This window comes from Arabidopsis lyrata (assembly GCF_000004255.2).
Source record: "Arabidopsis lyrata subsp. lyrata unplaced genomic scaffold ARALYscaffold_6, whole genome shotgun sequence".
Taxonomy (NCBI): Eukaryota; Viridiplantae; Streptophyta; class Magnoliopsida; order Brassicales; family Brassicaceae; genus Arabidopsis; species Arabidopsis lyrata.
Genome location: NW_003302550.1, coordinates 3,756,898 through 3,770,554, shown reverse-complemented (window position 1 = coordinate 3,770,554; position 13,657 = coordinate 3,756,898). Strand labels below are relative to the sequence as shown.

Sequence of the window (13,657 nt, the reverse complement as noted above, 5' to 3'; positions counted from 1 at the left end):
CAAAACAAGAAACATTGTGCTAAAAGCCGGAACCCGTAATTCAGGACTAGTACACAAACACAAACTACTCGTTGCATTATTTTCTTCTCGTGTCGTTTGTCTTCTTCCATTTCCAACTTGTACAATTTCATTTTTTCCTCTCCAAACATTTTCCTACAAAAGATTCATTCTCCCAAACTCTTATTTTCTTATTTCTTTTCCATTAATCAAAACAATCTCCTTACAATCAAATCCTCCGGTAATCGTTTCAATGTGCTTCAAACCATTTCTTGAAGGTGGCATCGCCGCAATCATCGCCGGAGCTCTGACTCACCCATTAGACCTCATCAAAGTCCGTATGCAACTCCAAGGCGAACACTCTGTCTCTCTCGACCAAAACCCTAACCCTAATCTTGTTCTTGATCATAATATTCTTCCCGTTAAACCTTACAGACCCGTTTTCGCTCTTGACTCTCTCATCGGCAGCATTTCCTTATTACCCTCATCCATTCACGCGCCGTCTTCTTCCACGCGCTCTGTCATGACCCCTTTCGCCGTTGGGGCACACATTGTCAAAACCGAAGGACCCGCCGCTCTTTTCTCGGGCGTCTCCGCCACCATCCTCCGTCAGATGCTTTACTCTGCCACCCGTATGGGTATTTACGACTTCCTTAAACGGAGGTGGACTGATCGACTCACCGGTAATAATACTAAAATTCCATTGGTAACAATAAAACTCAAATAAATTTTTGGTTTTTATTCGATTTGGTTTGGTTCGATTATTCTAAAATCGGTTCCAGTTCTCTGTTTTTACGATAACCAATGGATTTATAAACAAATGTTGGTTCGGTTTCGATCTTAAGCAAATCGGTTTGTTTTGGTTCGAATTTTTCCATATTATTAGTTTATTACTGTTTTTTCCCACCACTATAACACAAAATATCAAAATAAATTAAACGTAAACAAATTAATTAACCCGATAACTCTCAACAGGTAACTTCCCATTGGTAACCAAGATCACAGCTGGACTCATAGCCGGAGCCGTTGGATCAGTCGTAGGGAATCCTGCCGACGTGGCGATGGTGAGAATGCAAGCCGACGGAAGCTTGCCGTTAAACCGTCGCAGAAACTACAAGAGCGTCGTGGACGCACTCGAGCGGATCGCGAGGCAAGAAGGCGTCTCAAGCTTATGGCGTGGCTCGTGGCTAACCGTGAACCGTGCCATGATCGTGACTGCTTCTCAGCTCGCCACGTATGATCACGTCAAAGAAATCTTGGTCGCCGGTGGACGTGGAACGCCAGGAGGGATCGGAACGAATGTGGCGGCGAGTTTTGCGGCGGGGATTGTCGCAGCGGTGGCGTCAAATCCGATAGACGTTGTGAAGACGAGGATGATGAATGCGGATAAGGAGAATGACGGTGGACCGTTGGATTGTGCGGTGAAGATGGTGGCAGAGGAAGGACCTATGGCTTTGTACAAAGGGCTTGTTCCGACGGCGACGAGGCAAGGACCGTTCACGATGATATTGTTCCTTACCTTAGAACAAGTTCGTGGTTTGTTAAAAGACGTTAAATTTTGATTAAATGTTACTTTTTTTTCCAGTAGTTAGGTTAATAAATTTGCCCCGATATCTTCATACATTGCATATACGTATAAAATATTTATATTTTATATAGCGATTAATGTAGTATTTTATTAGAGATTTTTGTATAAAAATAAATTATTTATTTGCAGAAATATTTTCTTTAGTAAATGCGAAAACTGATAGTGATTGAAGCAAAGGGACTTTGTCGGACGGTCCAAGTCTCTTGGACTTGGGGGATATACTTTTGCTGGGGACCTTCATTTGGTATATTCCTTTATTTTTTTGACACTATGTTATATTTTTGTGGTTGACAGAAATTATGAAATATCGCTTCTAACTTATAAGTTTTTTTGTTGTTGGTAAAAATCTAAATTAGAAATTATTCAAAAATTAATAAAAAAAATTGTGATTAACTCTTTAGTTAATCGTTTTTTTTTCAAATTCAATTTGATCATCTCTGTATAGAGAAACAAAATATTTATAAAAAAAATTTGCTTGAGTTAAAGGTGGTGGCTTTGTGTTTGTTTCTTTAGAGTTATCCAAAGCTGAGAACATGGCCCAAAATAAGTCCAAGGCAATGTATAATAGGCCCAATTTTGTATGGTCAATCATCTAACCAAAGCCCAGTCTCAATAATGTGAACTGAAATTTCTATTCAACTGTCCTTTTAACATGTTTAAATGATTTACTTCGGAATAGAAGACATCAATTATGTTACCTAAAATTTTAAGATTTTTGAAGTACATGTTAGGCATTTGGGTCCACTGGTCTCACACGGCAACGACTATTCTCATATTCTCATATCACATCATACAAAAGAAAAAAGATTCAACGAGAAATTAATCTTTAGAAAAAATATTCCAAAAAGCAAAAAAAGAAAAAAGAAAAAGAAGTCGTCAAGGCAATTAAGCACTTAATTCCCCGTGCATTTCTTTAATCATTCACTTGCATTCCTTTTTCCTTTTCTTTTTACTCTTCTTTCACCAAATTTGTCTCTTTATTCCTTTGTTTTTTTTTTCTCCTATGATCATGGATAATGGTGAATGCTCCAACATTTTTCACCCCAATCACTTATTAAAAAAATATCATGGATAATAGTTTCAACTTAGTTATGCTGAAACGAGTGGACTAAATTGATGTTTTATGAGCTACGTAAAATATAATGGTGTTTTATTAGCTAGCTTCTAAACTAGTCAAATAAAAACTAAACAACAATGTTACAATGTACTCATCGTAAAGGCGTAAATGTTCCAAATCATCCCACCCACACACCTAAAAAGAATAGTTAATAATTATAGAAACCACCAAAAATGGTTACAAATTCACTTCCACTATTTGCCTCATAATTAAAAAGAAGAAACGTTGTCCCAAAAAAAGAAAGTAAAAAGAAGACGAACATATAATGGCTTTACTTTAACGAACAACTAAGAAATTATCACGTTCTTAATTATTAATTTATGGCTTGAAATTATGGATCGGAGGGTTTGCAACTATATACACCATAATTAGTAATTACATATATACACGTTCGGCCACCTCGTCCCATTGCCTCCATAAAAGTATCAAACTAACCAACAATATTTATATTCTTTCTATCATTCAATTCAAAATTGTATGCATTTTCTAAAACAAATTTATATCGAACCGAATTAAATAAAAATATATATAGAAGAAAAAGAATTGTAAAATCAAATATTCGAATCCAAATACTAAAGGCTCATACCTCATAGGTGTTATGATTTTGCCCAAATGGTTATCTAAATTTTGATTGAGAAAGAAAAAAAAAAAAAAAAGCAAAAGCAAAATCCGAATTAACATGGTTGATGTGAACTCTTTTTCTTTTCTTGTATCCATTATTGACGGTAAATAAAGTGTTGGAAAAGGGATAAAATCGTCACGACGAATAAGGGCCTGTATAAAGAAGCAATTGTCACACTGACTTCAGTCTTCACGCCCACTTTTATTTCCTTCAAAAAATATTTTCGCTTTCTCTTCTCTTATCCGTTCAAGCTTGGGTGAATTCGTCACATAAATCTCTCCACTCTCTCTGGATCTCGACGCATAGATCTTCCTTTGTTTTCCTCCATGTAAGCTAATTTGTGTTCATTCATTTCCATCACTTAACCATTGTTTGTCTGTCGCTGTGCTCTCTGTTTCCTTGGGAAAATTAGGAAATTGTCGGCGAATTTGATGCAAAACGGAAATTTCGTAGCTTAGGTTTGCAAAATCCGAGATTTTAGTTCCTAACTTTGCTAAAAAATTCATACTTGTCTGATGCTGCAGAACATATACTAATCTTCTTCGGCTGTTTATGGTTTCACTATCCTTCACGAAGTTCAATTGTTGCGATGTTTGGTTTCTTTGGTTTTGTCATTTCTGGAATTTGATGAGATGATTCTTTGTTTTGTAACAGAATTCTTTTCTCTTTCTCTGGATTACAACAAAGCAGTGAATGAGCAAAATCTAAAAAGACATACAAGGAGAACAAAACAGAATGAGTTGGTTCACAAGTTCTGTTGAAGTGTACCGCAAAGTTGTGAGCTTGAATCTGTATTGCCGTGTTATTCTGTAAATTTCTTCTCTACCTTGGAAAAACCCATCTTCCATCTTCTTCTTCATCTTCTAAATCCTCAGCCTTTCCTAAACTCTTTGATAATGGGATCCCAACGTTTCTACGTTTTCCATTGTGAACAATATATGATCAGCTAAACCCTGAAAGCATTTTTCCAAGTCTTCTTTCTCTTTTTTCTTCTCAAAGATCAATACTTTCTCTTTCTTCTTCAAGTGATCTGTCTTTTGGTAGCTTGCTCTGTCCTGTGGAGCAACTCTAGTTTTACATTCAAGAGTTTGGAAAAGTTATTATGGTAAGTCAATCAGCTGGTCAAACAAGATTTCGAACATTCAAGTACGAGAACAACGGAGACTCTAGCAGACAAACAATTGTAGTTAGAGTTATTGCTTGCTTTCAACCGATGGATAATTGTCAGGTTTGTTGCAGCAAAAATGATATTATACTCCTTTTTGTCACATTTCATCTCATAGTATTGTGATTTTTTTCTAATACTTTTGTCTCTGTTCCACTTGCAGGCTGAATACTTTAGACATATACTCAAACCAGTGACGTAGTTGGTTTGTGAGCTTGTGTTTGTATTCTTTGGAGCTGGCCTTTTTTTTTCGTTTTGTCTCTACTTTCTTATACGATTGTTTCAAGGAAGAATCAAGAAGTGTTTCTGTTCCACACATTTGAGCAACAGCTTCCACAATCGGTATGCTAACTGAATCTTTCCTTTTTATGGATTATTGCTTTCTTGAGTTGGGGCACTCAATAGTATTTATCTCATTCATAGCCATGTCAAATGATTAGTCCCTTTCCTTTTTCGTGCAGTATTGTATTACCGTAAAGTTCCCTTGGTTTAAACTGCAAGAGCATGCCTCTTGATACCAGGCAGCAGAAATGGTTGCCATTGGGCTTAAATCCTCAAGCTTGTGTCCAGGACACGGCGACTGAGTCTTCCCGTCCTGGAATTCCTTTTCCGGAACTCGGTAAAGTATATGCAGCTGAGCATCAGTTTCGCTATTTGCAGCCACCGTTCCCAGCCTTATTGTCTAGATATGATAAGCAGTCTTGTGGAAAACAAGTTCCATGTTTGAACGGGCGATCTAGCTGCGGTGCTGCTCCAGAGGGGGGACTCAAGTCTTCTCGGAAAAGATTTCTAGTATTCGATCAGTCAGGAGATCAGACTCGTGTGTTACAATGTGGATTTCCTCTGCGGTTTCCTTCTTCTATGGATGCAGAGCGAGGGAACATTCTCGGTTCCCTACACCCAGAGAAAGGGTTTAGTAAAGATCATGCCATTCAAGAAAAGATATTGCAACATGAAGATCATGTTAATGGCGACGAAGAGTCAGACATGCACGAAGACACCGAGGAAATCAACGCGCTGCTGTATTCTGATGATGACGATAATGATGATTGGGAAAGTGATGATGAAGTAATGAGCACTGGTCACTCTCCATTCCCAGTTGAACAACAAGCGTGCAACAAAACAACAGAAGAACTGGATGAAACTGAAAGCAGTGTTGATGGTCCACATCTTAAAAGACAGAAACTACTGGACCATTCATACAGAGACTCATCACTATCCCTTGTGGGCACTAAAGTCAAAGGCTTATCAGATGAAAACCTTCCTGAATCCAACATCTCAAGCAAACAAGAAACAGGTTCTGGTCTGAGCGACGAGCAGTCAAGCAAAGACAAGATTCTCACCGCTCTGAGAATCCTCGAGAGTGTAGTTCCGGGGGCAAAGGGAAAAGAAGCTCTTTTACTACTAGACGAAGCCATTGATTACCTCCAGTTGCTGAAGCAAAACTTAAGCTCATCAAAGGGTTTAAACAACCATTGGTGAAAAACCTAAAACCCCTTTTTGCTATATTGATAAGGCATGTTTGGTTGGTTAAAGAGAAGACAAGGGACAAAAGATAATCAATGAGGTAAAGGACTGATGAAGAAGATTCTCTCAAATTCATTAACGTGGGTTTGAAACAATTAGAACACGCCTGGTGACCCTAGTGGGACCTTATCCACTGTTCATCTAGCTGGATCAATAGTGGTTTACTTTTGGATTTGGCATGCTCTCTAAAAAAAGAACCAAAGAAAAGTCACTTTCTTTCTTCTGTGCTTGGAGTGGAAGAAAAGTGAAAGAGGGAAAAAAGCAAAGTCTTGGTGCTCATTGATCGTTAATAATTATCTTTCCTCGTGAGTAATAATAATATCTCTGTGAAGGTCTGGTGGTGGTGGGTGTGGATGAAGAAAAATCAGAAAGGCAAATATTGAAATTTTTTGGAGTGGTTGTGACTTGTGGAAAATGAAATCTTCCCACTTTCATAAGGTAAAAAATTTATGTCCCCACTCTCACTTGTCTCATTATTACTCTTCTGTTGCTTTCAATCCCATACCTTGTCATCTTTTTAAAATCTCTGGCTCTTAAGCTCTTCAAAGGCCTTGTAGTTTTGTACTACTATAATGTTATTTGCTTCTGTTGTTTCTCTCGTGGGTCAACCATGTTTGTGTATCATGGTCATGTAATAATAAAATAAACTCGAGTGTTGATAATGGAACCTTCTTTGGCTTCTTCTTACATGCTGGGATTTTGCTCTAACCTTTCAGACTATCATTTTTTCTGTACCAAAAAAACAAATTTTGTAGACGTATTTATTAAAGAACAATCATACAGAAAAAAACTTGAACATTGCAATTTTTGAAATTTGACATTACACATGAAATGTTATGGACCTGGCCTAAGGAAACAAATCTTCCGACTATGCAGCAAAATCTTAAGCAAAATATTCTGGTGAGCAAATCTATGTGTCTCATGACCTCTGACAAAAAGAACAAAAAGATAATTAAGAATCACAGTGAAGAGAAGAAACCTCTATTTTATTCATCCACCATGATTTATGAGCTTGATCTGATTCTTCTTGCCAAGAGCATAAAATTTTCACAACTTATTTCTCAGAGACCCCATCTTAAGATGATATTTCATTCTCCAAGCTGCATTTGTTATACACCAAGAGCAAGTGAAAGCCGCTGGCTACTCCCTCTAAACCGACATCTCGAAAAGCATTCAAGATCCTCAAGCAAGCAGAAGCATCAAACTCTGTCGTTTTAGACTCCTTCCACTGATGGATAATCTCCTCGGCTTCTCTCAAATGACCCAGCATTAGATAAGATGAAAGAACACAAATGTAGCTTCTACTACTCAATTTCTGGTTGGTGTTTCCCAAAGACTTCCAAATCTGATCTATCATAACCTTGTTCCCTAGTCCAGTGTGCAGAATCATAAGGAAGTCATACGTGATCCATTCTCTTTGCGAAATAGATTTCTCAGCTTCGACGGGCGAGGTAGACTCTGCATTAGTTACTCTACTACTGTTTATGTAGATGCTAGTAAGATTGATATATCGAACCCAACCCTCATTGGAACTAGCATCATGCCTCATCTCTTCAAGAATCCTTCTGAGTTCATCTATATTAAAGGTTGCAGCACATGAACTTAACCACAAATTGTAAGTAAAAATATCCGGAGAAACCTTTTTGTGCTTTAACACTTGGATAACCTCGGGTACTTTCTCAACTTGTCCGACTGACATGTATAAAGTCATCATCTCGTTGTATGTGATGGCACCGAAACTGAGACTATCAGTCTCAATGATTCTCTTGAACAAGGCCTCGGCTCGTTCGGTTTGTTTGGAGCCAGCATAAGCATGAAGGAGAGAAGTATAGGTTTCAGTTGTCTTTGCATCTATATGCAGACCTTCAAAGTAGCGTTCAGCCGCATCGATCCCGAAAACTTTTGAAATGAGATCTATCCGCGATGCGTAATCAGCATCTGAGACCTTTAATTCTTCATGCTGAACCATCCACTCTGTAACCTGTTAATCAGACTTGTATAAGCTCACACACAGCAATGCAATTTTGTGCATCAACACGTAATAATCAAACTTTGCCTGAAATTAAAGTTTTGTGAGCTTTTGTTCTCAAGTCAAAACACCAAGATCGATCATTTCATATTCAAGAATCATAAGTTATAACAACAAAATTTCTTTTTAAAAACCCAATTCTCAATGCAGATTCATAGAAACTAGGAGGCTAGGAGCCATGAAAAGGAAATGATCGATGTTGTTAGTACCTCAAGAGCGTGTTTGTGACGCCGAGTTCTCCTAAGCTCTTTAGAGATCTCTCGAAGTTCATTGATCGTAATTTGATTCCCTTCTCCAACCCATCTCTCGAGTACAGTAGTCGCGCTCCGTTTGGGAAGTCTCAATCTGAAAATCCTGCTCTTCAGATCGTCTTTCTCCTCCGATTCCTCGACAAGGGAGCCTCCGATAGCTGCGTCAGCATTATACGACTTGGAGAATCCTGACGACGATTCGGCGTTCCGAATGAAATTGCTTCCGACAACACCATTATTCGTCAATCGACTAAAATCATAAGAAGCGTGAATCAATTTTCTCAGGAAACAAATACGAAATCAGTACGAGACATAGAGAGGCGGGGAGACTCACCATCTAAGACTATGGAAGAGCGAGCGAGTCGCCATAGATTCTCAGTTCGTCTAACCACCAAAAAGATCTAAAAACCCATCTCTTACTTGGAGTTCCAATTTTGTGTCAAATGATTAAAAATAACTTAATGGGCCCGTAAAAATTGGCCCATTAGCTCAAAGATGATAAACAATGGCTAATGATATATAGTTACGAACTTACGATATAGTTTATCACCGTCCTCGTCTCATCTAGGGTAATTTTGCATTTGATTTAGAATTCTTAATTGTTGTTATCGTCTTTGTTTTGATGATGATAGATACGTTCTAGTTGCATGGTTTCTTCGTTTTGATTTCCATCAATCGCGTTTCCTATGTATGGTTCTGGCAATAATTTTGTTATTTGGATTTGATTTTAAATTTGGATGTTTTTTGATTATTGGAAAGGCTTCAGAGATGGAACCCAAACCGACAGGTTGTCTTCCACGTCGTATCCGTCCATTGCCGGGATCGTACAAATATTATCCAGACGATACAGGGTCAGTGATGTTACTTTGTCCCGAGTTTACTTAATTAGCTTGAACACTGACTTGTTGTTTTATTTTGTAGGACGCCCTCTGGAAAGAGCACATTAGAGAGGAGGTTGTACAACTAGGAGTTGATCTCTCTGTCTCTCTAGCTATATCCATGTTCTTGCTGTGTGATGACATTCATACCATGTTGTGGTTCTGCTTTAAGCTCTTCAAGTATACGTTACCTCCCTCTAATCCTGTGTCAGAAAGGCTGCTTCGTGTTGTTCACTATGTCTACTCAAAGGATATCAAACCCAAGAACAGAGCTTGTCGCGATGGTGGTAACTCGGTCCAATGGGAACTGGTCAGGACCACTTGGAAGGACTTCACAGACGGGATCATCATTCTGAGTCGCCTTGTTTTGATTCTCAGGAAGAAAGATTGCTCTTTCGATGATCGGCTGTTGTCTTCTGCTATTGCAAAATACAAGCAACAAGTGCTGAAGGAGCTAGAGGATAAATTGATGTCCGCAAAAGATGTTTCAGAGCTTAATGGTTTTGAGAGGGAGACAGTAGCGTCTAACGTTTCTGACCTGTGGAAGTCTCTCTTTGACGAAGAAGCTGGCGAATCAACTCCCGAAGTGGCGAGGAGTAGGATTCTTAGCGACCTGTTTCAGCCTATTTCGGGCCATTCCTGCCATGGCGAGATACCGACACTACCCGTTACTTATCCTTACATTCTAGGGTAAGTATTCAGTAGTATTTACGTGGCCCCTTTGGGAGTTTTCCTCAACTCATGACTCAGATAATTCACAAAGTCATCTTCGTATTTGACTTCTTTTTTGTTTTTGTTGGTTTGGCAGGGATGAATTTGCAAAGCAGAAGCTTAGAGAGGAGGTTGTGCAACTAGGAGTTGAGCTCTCGCTATATGTTGCCGAGTCGATGTTCTTGCTGAGTGATGAAATTCGTAGTGTGTTTCAGTTCTGCTCGAAGTTATGGAGAGAATTAAAAAGGACCAATAAAGTTGGTCATCCCGCAGGGGAAAGGCTGCTTCGTGTTATTCATCATGTCTATTCAAGATATATCAAACCAAAGAATGGAGAGTATCATATTGGTGGCAAGTCGGTCCAATGGGAATTGGTCAAGACGACTTGGGAGGATTTGGATGCTGGATTCAGAGAGATGCACCGCCTTATCTCTATTCTCGAAGTAGATGATGGAAGCTGTACAGATGGCCGAGAGTTTACGTCTCGTATCGAAGAAGCGCTTAATAAGGTTGAGGACAAGTTGAGGTGTGCCAAGGATGTTTCAGAGGCGAATGGGTTTGCGAGGGAAGCGATGAAGTCTAACATTTTGGACATGTGGCAGTTTCTTTTTGACAGAGAAAAAGAGGAAGTACTATGGACTCGTAAAGTGAGGAGGGAAGAGATTCTTTCTGACCTGTTTCCTATTTTGGGAGAAGAAGACGAAGAAGAAGCAAAACAGTATTAGGTTACCACTTGTTTCCGTTCTTTTGGTCCGTAGTTCGTTATTATAAGTTTAACATGTTTTTCCGTATTATAAATTTAATACTTAAATTATGTTTTAAAAGTTTAATATTTTCACAAATTTTTTGATTATACAAAATGTTTTACTTTAAACTAAATTTAATTTTTCGCTTAATTTGACGGTTTGCAAAATTTGCTTTCTGTTATAATAATTACTTTATTTTATGGTGTATATAAATATAAATAATGGAGAAAGAATTTATACCCGCAGAAGGATCGGGATACTGAAAATAAAGAGATGAGAGGAGGAGAGAGATTTCTTATAACTTCTTATTGTTGAAGTATGAATTGTGATTTACAACGAACGAATTCGTTCGTTTATATAGGCAGAAAAAAGTAAATTACTATGCATGCATAGTGACGGTGGGCTCCACACAAATTATATATTACTCGTAATATTCTTCGCGTGTAGCGTCTATTGTTGACGCTTGATATTGTTGATATTTCTTTTTTGACTTTTGTAATACTCCCCCTTGGAGGCCAGTGTCACTATGTCTCTTGCGTAATATCTTCTGTTGTCTCGTTAAAAACCTTTCTAGGAAAACCCGGTGGGAAAAACCATAGTAGGTAAAAAGAGTGCAACCGCGCAAGCTCCCCCTCGAATGATCAGGATCAAAACTTACAAGTCTTGTTGACGACGCATTCCAATGTTATGAACATGTTTCCTGAATATAGAGGTGGGTAATGATTTCGTGAAGAGATCCGCAGAATTCTCGGATGATCGGACATATCTTACTTCAATGTCTTTATTCTTCACGAGCTCTTGGGTGTATGAAAAGAACTTCGGAGGGATATGTTTGGTTCTATCGCTTTTGATATATCCTTCCTTTGTCTGAGCAACACATGCAGCATTGTCTTCATACAAGATAGTTGGCTCCGTATTCAGACGAATTCCACTACTCGTTTGAATGTGTCGACTTATTGATCGTAGCCATACGCATTCTCTACTCGCTTCATGGAGTGCGATGATTTCAGCATGATTTGAAGAAGTAGCTACAAGTGTCTGCTTCTGAGAACGCCATGATATAGCAGTACCTCCAATCGTGAATACGTATCCTGTTTGGGATCGAGCTTTGTGTGGATCTGATAAATATCCTGCATCTGCAAAACCAATCATTTGACCATTTATATTTTTAGGATAAAATAACCCTAAATCAATAGTCCCTTGAAGATAACGAAAGACATGTTTAATTCCGTTCCAATGTCTTCGTGTAGGGGATGAACTAAATCTAGCCAAAAGATTGACTGAAAATGATATATCAGGTCGAGTGCAATTTGCAAGATACATAAGGGCTCCAATTGCACTTAGATACGGTACTTCAGGACCGAGTATCTCTTCATTCTCCTTATGCGGTCGAAATGGATCACTCTCAACGTTAAGTGATCTAACGACCATAGGAGTACTAAGAGGAGTTGCCTTATCCATGTTGAATCGTTTTAGCACTCTTTTAGTATACGTGGATTGGTGCACAAATATACCCTTTTGGGAATGTTCAATTTGTAGGCCAAGACAAAACTTTGTTTGTCCGAGATCTTTCATCTCGAATTCCCCTTTTAAATAGTTTGTTGCTTTCTGTATTTCATCTTGAGTCCCAATTATATTTAGATCATCAACATATACCGCGATTATCACAAATCCGGATTTTGTTTTCTTGATGAAAACACATGGGCATATAGGATCGTTCACGTATCCTTCTTTCGTTAAATGTTCACTGAGACGATTATACCACATTCGCCCAGATTGCTTTAACCCATATAATGATCTTTGCAACTTTATTGCACATAACTCTTTGGGTTTAGATTTCAATGCTTCTGGCATATTAAACCCGTCGGGAACTCTCATATAGATATCTGTATCTAATGATCCATACAAATATGCTGTAACAACATCCATGAGACGCATTTCTAAATTTTTATCAGCCGCTAGACTCATCAAGAATCTAAACGTTATTGCATCCATAACGGGGGAATATGTTTCCTCATAATCAATCCCGGGTCTTTGAGAAAATCCTTGAGCTACAAGACGAGCCTTGTATCTCGTAATCTCATTTTCCTCATTTCGTTTTCTAACGAAAACCCACTTGTATCCAACCGGTCTCACATCTTCAGGTGTGACTACGATAGGTCCGAATACATTTCGCTTATTGAGCGAATCAAGTTCGACTTGTATTGCATCTTTCCATTTTATCCAGTCATGTCTCTTTTGACATTCATATACCGACTTTGGTTCTGGATCCTCGTTTTCCTCATCAATTTCCTTTGACAAAAGGTATGAGAAAACGTCATCAACTTCATCCATTTTATTTCGATCCCAGATCTTTCCATTATGGATATAGTTGATAGAAATCTCATGATTTCCTTCAGGCTCATGATGCTCATCATTGTCATTAGACTCATGATTTGTTTCTTCCAAAATGTTTTCTGCTATTTTGGGAATATCATGCTTTTCAACTTCCTTTCGTTTTCTAGGATTTTTATCCTTAGCACCAACTGGTCTACCACGTTTCAAGCGTGTTTTAGACTCACGTGTATCATCTGCTTTTCCACTTTCTTGTGGAATTTCAATTCGAGCAGGGACATTTGCAGCTGGTATATATGATTTAGTTACCGTTTTGGTATCTGCAAAAGCATCGGGAAGTTGATTTGCTATACTTTACAAATGCACAATTCGTCGAACTTCTATTTCTGACTGTTTTGTAGGAGGATCAAGGTGTAACAGGGATGGTACACACCATTTGATTTCTTTTCCTACTTGCTTATTTTCTTCCCCTAGAACCGGGAATACTTTCTCATCAAAGTGACAATCGGCAAATCGTGCCGTAAAGACATCACTAGTCTGCGGTTCTAGGTATCTTATAATTGATGGAGAATCACAGCCAATATATATTCCCAACCTTCTTTGTGGTCCCATCTTTGTACGTTGTGGTGGTGCTATAGGCACATACACTGCACAACCAAAAATTCTTAGATGGGATATATTTGGTTCTCGAC

The 13,657-nt window shown here is 38.4% G+C and overlaps 4 protein-coding genes across 5 annotated transcripts; 3 read left to right on the top strand and 1 right to left on the bottom strand.

The window, feature by feature from the left end:
• Nucleotides 1–27: 27 nt before the first annotated feature.
• LOC9309471 (mitochondrial uncoupling protein 6) lies at nucleotides 28–1,717 on the top strand. The gene is made up of 2 exons (XM_002873357.2): nucleotides 28–680; nucleotides 973–1,717. The coding sequence occupies exons 1-2, from the start codon at nucleotides 251–253 to the stop codon at nucleotides 1,557–1,559; spliced, it is 1,017 nt and encodes a 338-aa protein (XP_002873403.1). The 5' UTR covers nucleotides 28–250; the 3' UTR covers nucleotides 1,560–1,717.
• Nucleotides 1,718–3,506: 1,789 nt separating this feature from the next.
• Nucleotides 3,507–6,703, top strand: LOC9309470 (transcription factor bHLH143). Its single transcript, XM_002873355.2, has 4 exons — nucleotides 3,507–3,652; nucleotides 3,979–4,552; nucleotides 4,653–4,831; nucleotides 4,951–6,703. The coding sequence occupies exon 4, from the start codon at nucleotides 4,994–4,996 to the stop codon at nucleotides 5,969–5,971; it is 978 nt and encodes a 325-aa protein (XP_002873401.1). The 5' UTR covers nucleotides 3,507–3,652; nucleotides 3,979–4,552; nucleotides 4,653–4,831; nucleotides 4,951–4,993; the 3' UTR covers nucleotides 5,972–6,703.
• Nucleotides 6,704–6,794: 91 nt separating this feature from the next.
• LOC9309469 (pentatricopeptide repeat-containing protein At5g09450, mitochondrial) lies at nucleotides 6,795–8,722 on the bottom strand. Its single transcript, XM_021022926.1, has 3 exons — nucleotides 8,631–8,722; nucleotides 8,255–8,546; nucleotides 6,795–7,997 (listed from the first exon to the last, which is right to left on the bottom strand). Exons 1-3 carry the CDS (start codon nucleotides 8,663–8,665, stop codon nucleotides 7,092–7,094), a joined length of 1,233 nt encoding a protein of 410 aa, XP_020878585.1. The 5' UTR covers nucleotides 8,666–8,722; the 3' UTR covers nucleotides 6,795–7,091.
• A 109-nt stretch (nucleotides 8,723–8,831) lies between these two features.
• On the top strand, nucleotides 8,832–10,717 carry LOC9307443. 2 transcript variants are annotated; one of them, XM_021022925.1, is made up of 4 exons: nucleotides 8,838–8,865; nucleotides 9,056–9,147; nucleotides 9,218–9,864; nucleotides 9,983–10,717. In XM_021022925.1, the coding sequence occupies exons 3-4, from the start codon at nucleotides 9,296–9,298 to the stop codon at nucleotides 10,608–10,610; spliced, it is 1,197 nt and encodes a 398-aa protein (XP_020878584.1). In that variant the 5' UTR covers nucleotides 8,838–8,865; nucleotides 9,056–9,147; nucleotides 9,218–9,295; the 3' UTR covers nucleotides 10,611–10,717. The 2 variants fall into 2 exon arrangements, with proteins under 2 accessions (XP_020878583.1, XP_020878584.1); XM_021022924.1 differs by having other exon boundaries at nucleotides 8,832–9,147.
• Nucleotides 10,718–13,657: the final 2,940 nt, after the last annotated feature.